Source organism: Caenorhabditis remanei, chromosome X (genome assembly GCF_010183535.1).
Source record: "Caenorhabditis remanei strain PX506 chromosome X, whole genome shotgun sequence".
NCBI lineage: Eukaryota > Metazoa > Nematoda > Chromadorea > Rhabditida > Rhabditidae > Caenorhabditis > Caenorhabditis remanei.
In genome coordinates, this window is record NC_071333.1 from 15,766,618 (window position 1) to 15,781,385 (window position 14,768).

The following is a 14,768-nucleotide window of genomic DNA, read 5'->3' on the forward strand; positions in this document are numbered from 1 at the left end:
TCTCAGTAGAAGTTCCTGTAAGAAGTCCTCTTTCAATCAATACATTTATACATATGTATAAAACGCCAATGCTGAATGCGCACGGAAACGAGAGAAAGCGGGTCCAAAGAGGGATCAAAAAGCAGTAAGAAAATATGATGCCATGTGCGCATGTCTCGCGATATCTCTGAATACAGTACACTCTATTGCCTACAGTATGATTTCCTTGATATATCCGTCGGTCTGTCACGAAAACAACGATAATTGGTATTAAATTGTGAAAAACAGTCTAGAGGCACCATGTTATGAAGAAATCGGAATAGGGAAAAATTTTATTTGAATCGAGTACACCCTGCAGGTAAAGCATTCTGTATGGCTGGTCGAAAAAGTGCAATGGAAGAAAATGGACTTGACAACCACGGCCAGGCTCCACAGCGCCACGACGAAAACGAGAAACGCAGACAACGAGTTAGAAACGTGTTTTCCCTTCGAGCCGAGATGGAATGAATCACGCTTTTCGATTGAAAAAAGACACATTCATACGATGTTTCTTTCATCGGGAAGACTGTTGTACAGTTTTTCAATCAGATTTTACATTGTAAAGTTTAGAAGACGGAAAATGATTGAAACCGAGTGAAACGGGGAATGAAAATTGTATTTCGCTCTCCGGGAAGCTTCGAAATGATAAAAAAGCAAAGTTTACAGGATTCATATTTTCAGATAATGTCTGTTGGTAGGAAATGCAGGTGTCATCAATATGGAGCGAACTATTTTCACTTTTTCCTGGAAAAATTGAAGACGGATGGAATCTGAAGCTTTCTGAAAAATGTTGAAAAATCTCATAGACCATTCCATTCTATATCTGGAACTGCAAAAGTTTCAACTTTCACATGAATTTCGGGACTTTCTCAAGGAAATTGCCCAGTTATTTTCTCAAAAACCAATTTTCTCCCCTCTTTACTGCTCTATCAACATTTTTCCATTCCCATAAGTTTCCCACCCGCTATCAACTTAATCAACCCCTCGACGTTTTTTTTGTATGTGTGTGTCTATGTGTATTAGTAGATTGACCCCCTCCTCGAAGAAAGTCCCTCGGGCCAACATTGTGTTGAGGAGAAGAGGTCAATCGGCCTCACCAGTTGGTGTTCCTAACCTCTCTCCACATCAAACACTCTCTCATCGACAATATTGTTGGTTTGAAAACACTCAGAAGAGCACAGGAATTGGAAAAGAAATTGGGAAAGATAGATAACACAATCAGTTCTATGATGACATAAGCAAATCGTTCCACAATCTGTAGAGAGAGAGATTCAAAAAATTGTGGTGGGAAAGTTTGATAGATCATTAAAATTTACGAAAATGTGATTTATCATAACTTTCCATAGCTAATACATAGTCGGACCAACTCTTTTTTAGGTTGAGATTCTTGTGAGAGCAATATTCCACATTTTTTGAAGAATCTACAAAACCTAAACCAAGAGTAAGTATATTTCAGCAGAGGATAGCCCATTTTCAAATTTTAATGGTGAAAGTTTTGTTCATAGCGAATTCATCACTTTATCTACCAACATGCTCCAGTTACCCAGTTCTCATGACCCGACCGTTTACGGTTTCCCTAGCTGAAGTTTTTGGTAAGCACATCTGAAGTTTGTTTTCAGTTTTTTGTTTTCATACACCCCTTTCCTTTCGATAACAGTCTTTCTTATACTGGGTCACACTGCCCCCCCCCCTCTAAACGCCTTTCCTCATCTTTGCTCTTCATATTCGTACAGCAATTAATTTGGCTCGCCTTTCCCCCCTTCGCCCTCGCCCACCACCCTATTCATTTTTTTGGGTCGATACTCTGTGTCTCCCTCCCTCTCGTAATGCAAAACGTATTCGACGGCGCATCGATCTGCAAGAAGACAGGACGGAGTGATGAGAGGAGGTGGTTTTCTGTCATTGTATGCGGAGGAGGGGGTACGACCGAGCCACAAAATAACTAGGAGACACGCTAGGAAACGAGGCACTTTGGGCCGGGCAGGACGGCCCCTCCGCGCGCGCGCGCACACACACCCTCCGGTCGATTCGGAGCGCGCACAGATGGATCGCCCGGGAAAGAACACGTCAGCATTGGACCCTCCTCACAATAGTCCCCTCCCCCTATTCCATCGTCAGTACGCATTCGTCATTCTTATTTATCCTCCTGGTCGGATCGGACCTCCACTGGTTTTTGCTGCGGTAATATTTCTCAGAATCAATATCACCGGGTGAAAATCAGGGCAGGTCCGATTCCAGCCATTTCCCCTTATTCCCCTATTATCTGGTCGGATCGGACCTCCACTGGTTTTCGCTTCGGTGATATTTCAAGAACGATTATCACCGGGTGAAAATCAGGGCAGGTCCGATTCCCCATTCCCGGCTGGATTGGACCTTTGCTGGTTTTCGCCGCGGTCATATTTCAAGAAAGACTATCACCGGGCGAACATCGGTGCAGGTCCAATCCTGCTACTTTATTCCCTGACGACGGGAACCGTGCTGGTTTCGACCTCGGTAATAGGTCCATATATGAGAAGAACCTATCACCGGGTGGAAACTGGTACGGGTCCCCGAGTCAGTCTATTTCGAAAAGGACCTGTATTCACTACTACCTACTTATATTCTCTATTACCCCTGTCCTCTGGTCGGATCGGCCCTTCACTGGTTTTCGCCGCGGTCATATTTCAAGTATGATTATCACCGGGTGAAAATCAGAGCAGGGCCGATCCAACCGATTTCCCAAACCCTCTCCCTTTGTCTCTCTATTCCTCTTATTCCTCCTATTCACCTAACGTACTCTATTCCCAGCTGGATTGGACCTCTGCTGGTTTTCACCTCGGTTATATTTCAAGCACGATTATCACCGGGTGAACATCGGTGCAGGTCCAATCCTGCTCCATTACAATCGACGACGGGAACAGTGCTGATGCCGACCTTGGTAATAGGACTAAACTGTGACGAGCTATCACCGGGTGGGCATTGGTTCTGGTCCCTTAGTCATCCTGTTGTGATAAGGACCTATATTCCCTGCTACCTACTCATACTTTTCACTCCTCGGTCGGATCGGACCTCCACTGGTTTTAGCTTCGGTGATATTTCAAGAATGATTATCACCGGGTGAAAATCAGGGCAGGTCCGATCCCACCGATTTCGCCCATTCCCCATATGCCCAGCTGGATTGGACCTTTGCTGGTTTTCACCTCGGTTATATTTCTAGTATCACCGGGTGAACATCGGTGCAGGTCCAATCCTGCCCTTTTACTCCCTGACGACGGGAACCGTGCTGGTTTCGACTTTGGTAATAAACCAAAAGAATGCTATCACCGGGTGGAAACTGGTACGGGTCCCCGAGTCGTGCTATTCTGGAAAAACCTATATTCACTACTGTCTACTTATTTTCTCTATTCACTCAGGTCGGATCGGCCCTCCACTGGTTTCCGCCTCGGTCATATTTCAAGTATGATTATCACCGGGTGAAAATCAGAGCAGGGCCGATTCCACCGGTTTCCCCTCTCCCCACTCCACTTGTTCTCTTTATTTCTCTTATTCTTCCTATTCTTCTAACCTACTCTATTCCCAGCTGGACCTTTGCTGGTTTTCACCTCGGTTATATTTCAATTATGATTATCATCGGGTGAGCATCGGTGTAGGTCCAATCCTGCTCCATTGCACTTGACGACGGGAACCGTGCTGATGTTGACCTCGGTGATAGGACTGAACCGTTACAAGCTATCACCGGGTGAACATTGGTACTGGTCCCTTAGTCATGATATTGCGATAAGGATCTATATTCTCTGCTACCTATTCATATTCTCAACTCCTCGGTCGGATCGGACCTACACTGGTTTTCGCTGCGGTGATACTTCGAGAATGATTATCACCGGGTGAAAATCAGGGCAGGTCCGATCCAACCAATTTACCAATCCCTTCCCCTCCCTCTATTCCCGGCTGGATTGGACCTTTGCTGGTTTTCACCTCGGTTATACTTCAAGTATGATTAACACCGGGTGAATCGGTGCAGTCCAATTCTGCAACTTTACTCCCTGACGACGGGAACCGTGCTGGTTTCGACTTCGGTAATAGTCAATATATAAGAAATACCTATCACCGGGTGGAAACTGGTGCGGGTCCCCGAGTCAGTCTATTCTGAAGAAAACCTCGGACCTACACTACTCACTGTTACCTACCAATATTCTCTATTCCCTCCACCCTCCTCGGTGGGATCGGACCTACACTGGTTTTTGCTTCGGTGATATTTCAAGAATGATTATCACCGGGTGAAAATCAGGGCAGGTCCGATCTCGCCGATTCCCCTATTTCCCCTATTCCCTGCTGGCTTGGACCTTTGCTGGTTTTCGCCTCGGTTATATTTCTAGAAAGACTATCACCGGGTGAACATTGGTGCAGGTCCAATCCTCCTACTTTATTCCCTGACGACGGAAACCGTGCTGGTTTCGACCTCGGTAATAGACCAGCAGAAAGCTATCACCGGTTGGAAACTGGTACGGGTCCCCGAGTCAGTCGATTCTGATAAGGACCTTTATTCACTACTACTTGTTCACTATATTCGCTTTCTAAGCTATTCCCCAGATTGGATCGGCACCTCGGCAGCTTCTTCTCACCGGTGATATATCCCTCTAGTTGATTATCTCCAATTGATTATCAAACTGCCAAGGCCCGGCTCTCTCTCTGCTCTCTGTGACGAGAGCCACGCCAATTCTTACCGCGGTAATAGAACTGCATAGTTTCTATCACCGGGTGAAAATTCGGCTCGGATCTCTTAACAGACATTTTAAAACCCTTTTCAGGAGGGTGGTACTAAACAAATTAACGATGGTTGAACTACATATAGGTGACTAATGGGAAAGAGAAAGAAAACTTGGAAATGAATATCCGGAATGGAAACTATGATTTGCAGCTAAAACCATAAACAGTATTATTATTGTACAAGTCCGCGCTTCCTCTGGAATTGATTCTGACGTTCTTTTCTAAAATTAAGGGTCCGTCGCTTACAAGTCTGAGAAGTTGTTTTTCTATTGTTATTCGACGGCAAGCATCAATCCCCCTTTTTCAAACGTTTGGCGTCATCGTCTGCCAAAATAATTCATATTCATTTATTGTGGTCTACTCCGACCCCTCACCCAACCATTAATTTTACGAGAAGCAACGGGCATTGGTTTTCTAGGACCTTCTGTCTTAGACAGATGAAGGTGAGCCCTCTCCTCACAGCAAAATCTGCGCATAGGACAAGCGAGAGAGCATTGAGCGACGGGAGGTCATAGAGAAAATAAATTTTGGTCCGAAATATGAAACGTTGAAATATAGAGCGTGTCCTACATTTTTACATAAGCTAATGTGTTTTCTACCGGTTTACCATTTGCTATATTGAAGAGCGAATTTGAACTTTTGGTGGTTTTTCCTGACTGTCAATGGTATGATCAACAAAATTGACTTAGATTCACACCTCTCAGTCTCCCACACCTCTACTAATCGCCCTCTATTGTTCTCATCAGCCGTTTTTTGGTCCGTTTGCAAATACGAGGAAGCAGATGGTAGGATAGGTAAGAGGGCCGTATGCCGAAAGGAAACTCCCCCTCAATACCCCTCTTACGACACAAAGACGATCTGCAGTAAGAGGGGGATACGGTATGATAGCACACACAGAGATCCATAACTGGGTGCAATCTAGGAAGACGGGGGTTTGGAGAACAATGCATGTACAATACGTCATATAAGATAGAGAGATTCTTATCTACATTTTTCTCTCTCAACCCAACGTGGTAGGTCTTATACTATGGACGGAGAATCAATATTTGGAGAGAATAGGTGCTAATACAAGAACTGTGTATTTGCGGTCTATGGAGAATCATATAATTCAAGAGTCTGATTCCACCGTATCTCTGTCAGCAGAAATTTCGTGTTGGGTGTCTTCCACCTGAAAACGACTTCAGAAGTTTGAAAACATACTTTCTTGAATAATTGGCTTGGCACTTGGCAATAAAGACAATATTTCAACACTAAAAATATCGAAGTTGTTGGGATCCGGGTCTGTATAGCGTTCCGGGTTGGCTGGCAGAGGAATTACTAAATTCGTGACGGCAAATCTGGAAACATGGTTTTGTTAGATTTACAGTTTTTTAGGTGTTGAACGCTTCGACACCAAATCAATTTTGTTGAAGTTACAAAGACTCATATCGACAGTTCACACAACTTTGGATTCCGTTTTTCCTTCGATTCGCCGGGATGATGCGAGTGACAATTGGCTTATTGACGTTAGCAAGTAACCTGTTTCAGCAAGATCAAAACAATATAAAATTACCAACACATTAATTCGTAGACAATTTTTTCATCATCATAGTGAGTCAACAGGCCTTCACTATCTGAAAAATCTTGAATCCAATGTTTTCAGAAAAGGTTTCATACAGGGAAAAATGTTGCAATGGCGCCCCAATAACAATGAAAACCGGGGGTGTTTGAATAGTAGTTTTTATGGTGGTGGCGCCAAACGGGATTTTAAAACGTGTTTTGCATAATGCTGAGTTGAAAAAAAGCAAATAAAAACAGAAAATTTTGGAACAGCGATTTAATCGGTTTTCTGAAGAAAACAAAAAGAATTTTTAACAGCATTTTTTTGAAAAAGTTTTTTTGAAACCTCATATCTTGATTGTCGTGAAAGCTGGGCAACTTTTTCAGATCAACGAAATATTCTTCAAATATCTCTCAATATTTTGTCAATTAGGAACTTTTTGCTATCTCTACCCGGAACCAAGATATAGCGTTTTGAACTAACATCTCTGGGAACGCCGTGTTTTTTGGTCGGATGGTTATCAAAAAGACATATATTAGACTAAAAACTGAGTTTTCATTAGTTCCCCTATGGAATCATTTTGTTTAAACTTCATAAATTTTATAGAGAGTGCCCGGGGTTTGAAATTCAAACAATTTTTCAACTAAATTTTGAATGAAATTTTGAAATTTTTAGACGAATTTTTGACTATAGTTCAGAATTCAATCAAAAACTTGTTCATCAAGAAATTGGAATTTCTGAGGAAAAATTAAGAAAATTAATTTCGGTAAAAATAGGTACTATTTTTGAATCCAGGCCGACCGGCCAGGCCAAAATTTGACAAGTTTGATGGTTTTTTTCTCACATTGTTTATGCAGACGTGCAGAAAATGATCGAGATTTCTGTTTTGAATTTCATGAATATCGTTAGAATTTTCAACCACAAATTTCTGTCAAATTACGTCTTTTTTTGGGGGTATTTGAGTTTAGAACTCGGAAGAATAGAACTGCGACAAAATAAAACTGTGAAAATATAGAACTGACTAAAATAGAACCGAACAAAGTGGAACTACGAAAAAATGGAACTGCTACAAAATAGAACTGTTACAAAATAGAACTCTAGTTCGAATGGAGCGCGCTTGCATTTACTTGCAAAAATTCCATTTATTTTTGACTTTTCTTAAATAAATTCATTTTTTTCATCGAATAATTGTTCAAATTGAAAAAAAAAGTCGTTCTGATTCTTCTAAAAAGAAAAAATGCAAACGCGCTCCATTCGAACTAGAGTTCTATTTTGTAACAGTTCTATTTTGTAGCAGTTCCATTGTGTTCAGTTCTATTTTGTTGAGTTCTGTTTTGTAGCAGTTCTAACTTTCACTGTTCCACTTTGTAACAGTTCTATTTTTTCCTGTTCTATATTTTCACAGTTTTATTTTGTCGCAGTTCTATTCTTCCGAGTTCTAAACTCAAATACCCCCCTTTTTTTCATATTTGGAGGTCAATCACTGGTAAATGTTTTTGAATTTGATATCTTAACAACTTTTCTACACTGCTATTTCTTGAATACTTTATTTTTGGAAGATACTTTAGTTTTTGAGTACGCGTTCCTTTTTTGAACGAGTCAGACATGATCTTCGGGATAAGAGTGTCTAACCTCTTGCAAACTTTCTTTTCTCCCGTAATTTTTTCTCGAGTTATCGAAGAGTTTTATTTATTTCTATTAGTTTGTCAGTATCTTCCCAATAACCATCCAGTTCTTTTTTTCGAATAGAGTCTAAAGGTCACTTTCCACCTGTTCCTTTCTTCTGTTCTCATGACATCAGGTGTACGTCGAACAGCCGCTCAACGCAACCCTTACGATGAGCAATCGGGGTACTTGGCGGGGTCATAAAAATATACAGTAATCCTCTGGGGGATACGGTAATTGCGCAATATTGAACAGGCTACTCAGGTCTTGTCTTCCAGATAAAATTTATGACACCACTTGGCATTTCTAGAGAGCTATCTGAATGACTTAAAAATATTTTATGTGTATGCCATTTTTCTGTGCCTCTTCATCTAAATTTCCATTCCAAATGTTCCATTCCGTCTTCCATTAGATACAAAAACGTCCGTTTCTGAAAAAAGTGGTCGTCGACAAGATGAGAACGTAGATTTGTCTCAAAGCAAGAGCACAATGCACGATGACGAAGAGAAAAGAGAAGCAGATGAAGAGAAAGAAGAGAGAAGGGCAACTCGCAGCACACATTGCAATTTCGGAAAAACAACGTATACTTTTCTATTCATCTGCTGGCTGCTGCCAGAATGTTTATATTACTCTCCTGTTTATTCCAAACGATTTCTCTGTTTATTCCGACGTTTCATTCTGATGAGACGTCATAATGCTGATATTCTTTCGTACAAGCAATTAGAGCGGTGCTACTATCAGCTTCGGTTATATACATTCCCACAACATATAACCAGGCTCATAGTAGTTCTGATCTTTTTTGCTGACATTCACCATTATTTTCCAAAGGTAGAAATCCCACCCAGTCTGAAATGTGACAATCGAAAGAACAGATCTAAAACATGTAAAACAGTGTAAAGTTACATTTTTTATTACACCTTTTCGTTGAGTGTTAGTCGGCGGGAGTTCCGAAAAATGACATCATTATAAGCAAATCAGATTTAATAAAATTTATTTAATTGGGCAGAAGAAAACCCCCATGTTCCACAGACTTTCTACGTAAACCCCAAAGTAGACAATTTTTCAAACAATTTTCATATGGAATAAACTTCGAGAGAAAACAAAATTATAGGAAAGTCAGAATAGTTAAACCACTCATTTATCGGCACCACTAGAACTTTGATCACATAACTCTCGAAACTGGCATTACCGCATACTGGTAGTCACGGGATGCGAGAATTCTCTCATAACCTTCACTTTAGACACCGCCGAATGAGATTGGGCATCAAAATGAATGAAATTAGTGAGCTTTCTCGGCAACAACTTTTCCACATGTTTCATGAGTTCCCGATGTCGGATAGTGTGAATGAAGAATGAGACAATTTTCTGAGAGATGGAGAATGAGAGATTAGTGGGTTGTTGTAAAGTACATACCTTGAGAAGAATGAACATAAAATAGAAACTGGCATCCATCCCGCCAAATATTCCAAAGTACCACCATACTTCTGGTACCAAGACTAAAAAGAAGGAAGCTAGAGTGATGTATGCTAGAAATCCGAAATCTTATATTTGAAAAAATTTGTGGCGTAAACCTACCAACTGTTTTTGTCAAATGTCTCATTCCCTTACTAAGAACAGCATTCGAGTTTCCATATCTCTGAAACTTCTGAAAATTGGTTGGCTGACATTACAAGTACTCCGACGGGACAAAAGCTCTTACCAGTTTCATGCGAATATAAATGAAGAAATAGATGAGAGTCGGGATAAAAACACATAACATTCTTTGGAACGATAAGTAGATACGGTATTGAGGAAGTACGACCTTGAAATTTATTAGTGTTGATTTTTGGTTAAAATGGTTATAACAAATGAAATCTACCAGGAAGTTGAAGCAAATCTCATCAACAAATTTTGGAGGCAGAAATGTCAAAGCCAACAGGTGGGCACTGTAACCAATCAATGATGCAGCAATTGGTGCTGAAAAATTTCTGTCTCAATTATGATCTCACTTTATAGATAAATACCTGAGATTAGAATTACAGTATACCCTGGTCCACATTTGTTGTATCTAACAGGGAATAAGACGGCAAAAAGTCTGTCAAGGGCGATTGCGAGACTGAAGAAGTTATCCATCTGAAAAAGAATAGCCTGAATCTCAAAATTTGAAAATTTCTAACCTGAATACATATCTGATAGGATGCTATAATAACTTGCCGGTTGCAGGCAGCTTGACTGATATAGAAAACCTCTGAAATCTATTTTAAGTGGAATTTTCTTAAAAACGATTGGCTCACCATTGAACCAAACAAGAAAACGATAAATTCCCATAGCTAAGAACTGTCCGCCACAGATTGTGTCACTCAGTGATAACGCAATTATAACAATGAGCTCTTTTTGGTTTCTACTGGTTGTTTTCAACAGATACAATGCCAGCGGAATGTTCATAAACAATGTTGTGGCTCCTGAAACTAATAAGCTACTATTAGTAATTATCATCACCAAATTATCTTACCAAAGATCACATAGATATATGTGATAACAAATAGATCTTCATTCCGCACATAACCTGCAGGAGGCAATTGCTGGTCTTCGTTCATTGTCAACCTAGAAAATGAATGCTTGATGAAATTTACCAACTTATAGGAGCAAAGCAGTTCAAGCAGAGTGAATGAGTTCTGGGAGAATTGTCTAGTTTAATAACCACTCAGATTATGTGTATTCTGATTTTTGTTATCAAGTTATAAAATTCATTAGATATCAAGCAATCAATCCAAATACTAAGAAGAAAAAATAATGACGTAAAGCGAAAACAATTGAGAAAAGGAATTCTGGAGAAAGGAACTTTTCGAACTCGCACACCTTCATGTGAATCAAAAATGGGGGAAGTCGATGTCCAGAAAGTTATGACAAAAATCATATCTAATATATTTCATCCATTTAACCTATAACTTGCACCAAGTAACAACACAAAATGTCTGGACACGTGCTCTCAGACGTATTTTGTCTAAAATGGATTATTTTTAATGTTACAATCAGTTCAAGAGCGAGAGCAGAGGTAAGAGCAACATGATTGACGTAAAGTAAATTAACATTTTATTAGTCACTCTTTTTCTCCAATATTCGGTGATCATTTGGAGCAGATTTGTTGCAAAAACTCTTACATCATGTCAAAATGGTCTGGGGGCGTCTTGTCAGTTTCTGTCAGGACGGACAAACTAATCAGTTATGCAACCTTCACTTTCTGTTGTGGTTCAATTGCTATGTCTGGAACTTTTGCATTTCCGTGTTTTGTTGGGTAGCGAAAAACTGATTGGTCAGAAAAGCAGAACATACAAACAACTATAGAGAAAGAATCCGAGTCATACAGATTTTATCAATTATGCAAAAGTCGAAGAATTATGTGAGCCGAAGCTACTGGTGTGATCATATGAAAGTTTTCCTCAGAGGGAAAAGTAAGATCACAAAGTGCACCGTTTTTGCTAAGAAACGGAGTACAGAAACGGAGTTCATCTTGAGTCGGGATCCTTCCCTAGGCAAAAGAATAACGATAAATCAATTGATTTCAATTTAACGGGAAATAGTTTCCCGAGCTGCGACCATCCAGAAAATTTATGTACAGCAAAAAAGGTACAAACAAGCTTCCCGTTCAATTACAAAATCTAACTGACTAACGCTATCTTCATTGTCGTGACATACCAAAAAAACCTGCAATAGAGGCGCGCCTTATTTGGAGCATCCTATCACGGCTGTCGTCAAAAATAGATAAGTTTCTTCAACTGAAGAAATATTATGTGAATATTAAGCTATGTTTTTACAGTTAAAAACTTTTTGATATTTCTTTTGCGAACCGAGATATAGCGCTGCGACTGGACACCGCTAGGTGTGCCCCTATTACAAGTTTTACGGTATTCTCCAAGCTTAGAACACCGTAAAATTCAATCAAACCTAAGGCACACATTTTACTCATTTCTATATACACATTTTACTCATTTCCAGTATAGCAAAACGGTCTAACAGTAAGAACAATTGAAAGAAAGCTTACTTTCTTTGAAAATGGAATAGCCTTCAATCTGTTCGGCGCACTGTTTGAAGCATCCATCTTTTCTCATTGACCAAAATCGTTCGTCTTTTCTGATTCGACTACTGTCAAAATCTATCAATACAAAAACCGAAGAAGTAGTGGAAGAACACGAGTGCCGTCCTCAATAGGCGATGAAATGCCAGGAAAATGGAACATTCTTTTTGCAGCTGTTAGTTAGCTCTCCTGTAGAATATCTGTCTCTTTTTGTGCTACTACACTGGCAGAAACTTCATAGAAAGCATGGCACCAACAACAGCTGGGTTTCAACTTATTTTTGTTGTGTTCATTCATAGGCGACGATGTGATGAAATAGACTGAAGAACAAGTACTCGCAAACAATACTAATTTAAAGGTCGAGCATTTCTAATATCGTTGGGAAATTGGAAATAACTAAAGTTTCAGAAGTGCTTCGCTTGTTTTCGAATGACAGTGTTTGAAACGAAAACCGGTTTTTATCAAGAAGGGAATGACACGAAGCGGTAATGGTTTTCAGTTCACAGCTCTCAGAGCTTTCAGAATGAGACATATCCAATATATTACATACGGTTTGTGTATTCACATCTGAAATTTACTCTTGAACTCTGAAGTCAATTTTATATCTTCCTATTCAAAACTTACGTTCTCCCTCTAGTTGAATACTGCTCCGTCGTTTATTCGCCTCCTTCATCATCTAAACTAGCGCACAAGCTCGAAACTCCTCTCAGATTCTTTTCGCGGAAAATTCTTCAACGCTGTAACACACCTTATTGTTCCTACTCGGATCGCCTCTCCCAACTTGACCTCTTTTCTATGCGCCACCGTAGGCTCAAAGCGCAATTACTTCTCTTATACAATCTCATAATCGGCGCCTCAAATTTTCCTAGTCTTGAGACCCATGCCAGGTTAAGTTCCTCCTCCCGTCGCCCAATGTCTCTTATCTGTATAAATCCTAATTGCTCTAATTTTTTCTCAACTGTAATACCTATTTGGAATGCCTTAACTATTAATGTCCCTCATTTCCTTTGCCCATCGGAATTTAAGTCTCTTCTTGTGAATAACATTGCACGATTCTAATTTTTTTTTCTTTTTTCTCCTTCCCCCTTGCCCAACACCTATTTTATAATTCCTTATTTCCCGGTTTCCTTTTCTCAGGTTTAGTCTCGTGAGGGACTTTACCTGACCTCCAGTGACATTTACTGTATATTTAAATAGTTAAATAAAATATCAATATCAAGCTCTGTACACCGTGAGAAACTGAAAACCTATCACACTCAACGGATCTGACCTTATTTGAATCTGGCGTTCGCGAAAGACAAGACATTTTTTACAAAACCAAGTTCAAATATGTTACTCATCGGGCCTAGAAGAGGTTCTGCGGTCTTGTCACTGATATTTCAATAAATCTTCAATTTTTACATACAATACATGAGCTAGTCTGTGAACCTATTCATAGTGTCAAACTGAAAATATCATTCGAATTTTATTTGCAGGAGCACGAAGATTTCAAACTTGAAAAGATTTCAACAACTACCGTAACCCTAGGGGTATGCTTTTATTAGCAAATCTAACTAAATGAAGGAGTTAAACCTGAATGATATCTCACATCATACTTGCAACGGGCCGGACCGACCCGGTCGGCTTGGTTTTCAGTACAAAAACTCAATAATTTGAATTTTTCGAAACTTGTTTGCGAAAAAAGTCGAGTTTTCAACAATATTTTTAAATATCGATGAAAACTCGAGCGTAAAGAGACTCTTTTTGATGAAAATTTTAGGAATTTTCCAAACATTTTGTGAGAAAATCGCGCACATTTCTTGGCTCCAGGCCGACCGGGGCCGGGCCGAGATTTTTCAAATCTGCTTACATCAATTTCGCATCATGTTATAGTAGTGGTTTCTGTGAAAACCTAACAGTTGAGAGTCCCTTCATTTAATTTTCAAGAATTTAATTTGCTGTTTGCTCGTAAACGTGTGTTTCTAAACGAAATTCATTCGAATTCCCACTTTTTCTCATTTTGCAACAACTGGAATGATGATGATCTATCAATAATTCATGAGAGATGTCAATGCAACCACACAATTTATTTCAATTTTTCGATTATCTCCAGCCCCACTCTCATTTTTTTTTCGTCGTTTCCTCTTTCCTCGCTTTTGTTTCTCCGCTCACTTCCGTTGATTTTTTCAATGTGTATGTGTGTGTGTGCCCTCGTCTTTCCCCATTCTCTGCAAACCCCCTTGGTTGTGTTCCATTTCATTTTCAATTTTCATTTTTCAATTTTCACGACAACGAGAAATCTTTGAAATGTATGTGACAGATACAACATTTCCCCTTTTTGGGTTCTCAGATGAATTACCCCTTGACTCCGCCCCCATTCGGCTCTCGTGTGCATTTTTTGCCATTTTCCCTGGTGCCGCAGTTCCCGATGTTGAAGTCAAACGGAAAGAGGCGAGGTATAATTATCCTCGACTTTCTTCCATCCTCCTTCCCCTCTTATTCTGCCGGCTTTTCGCGGCACATTGGTTTTTATCGTTGGTTCGCAAAATTTACGACTTCTACTCGATTGAAACCGCATTTCGTCCTTCGCTTGCCCAATTTTCTATTTTCTTTGATGAAACGGTGAGAGCAAGTTGAGAATGGAAAAAAGAACCAACTAAAACGTTTGATTTATTTGTCGTCTTAACCCAAATGATTTACAACTGACCATATAAATTCTGAAAAGAAAACTCACGCGCTCGGGAAAACCACATTATTATTGAACGA

At 39.9% G+C, this 14,768-nt stretch overlaps 1 protein-coding gene across 1 annotated transcript; it reads right to left on the reverse strand.

Moving 5' to 3' along the window:
• Nucleotides 1-9,154: 9,154 nt before the first annotated feature.
• Nucleotides 9,155-10,545, reverse strand: GCK72_025145 (uncharacterized protein; the record flags this gene model as incomplete). Its single annotated transcript, XM_053736213.1, has 9 exons — nucleotides 9,155-9,334; nucleotides 9,383-9,495; nucleotides 9,545-9,614; nucleotides 9,669-9,770; nucleotides 9,828-9,925; nucleotides 9,973-10,081; nucleotides 10,126-10,196; nucleotides 10,243-10,410; nucleotides 10,461-10,545. 9 exons carry the CDS (start codon nucleotides 10,543-10,545, stop codon nucleotides 9,155-9,157), a joined length of 996 nt encoding a protein of 331 aa, XP_053579779.1.
• Nucleotides 10,546-14,768: the final 4,223 nt, after the last annotated feature.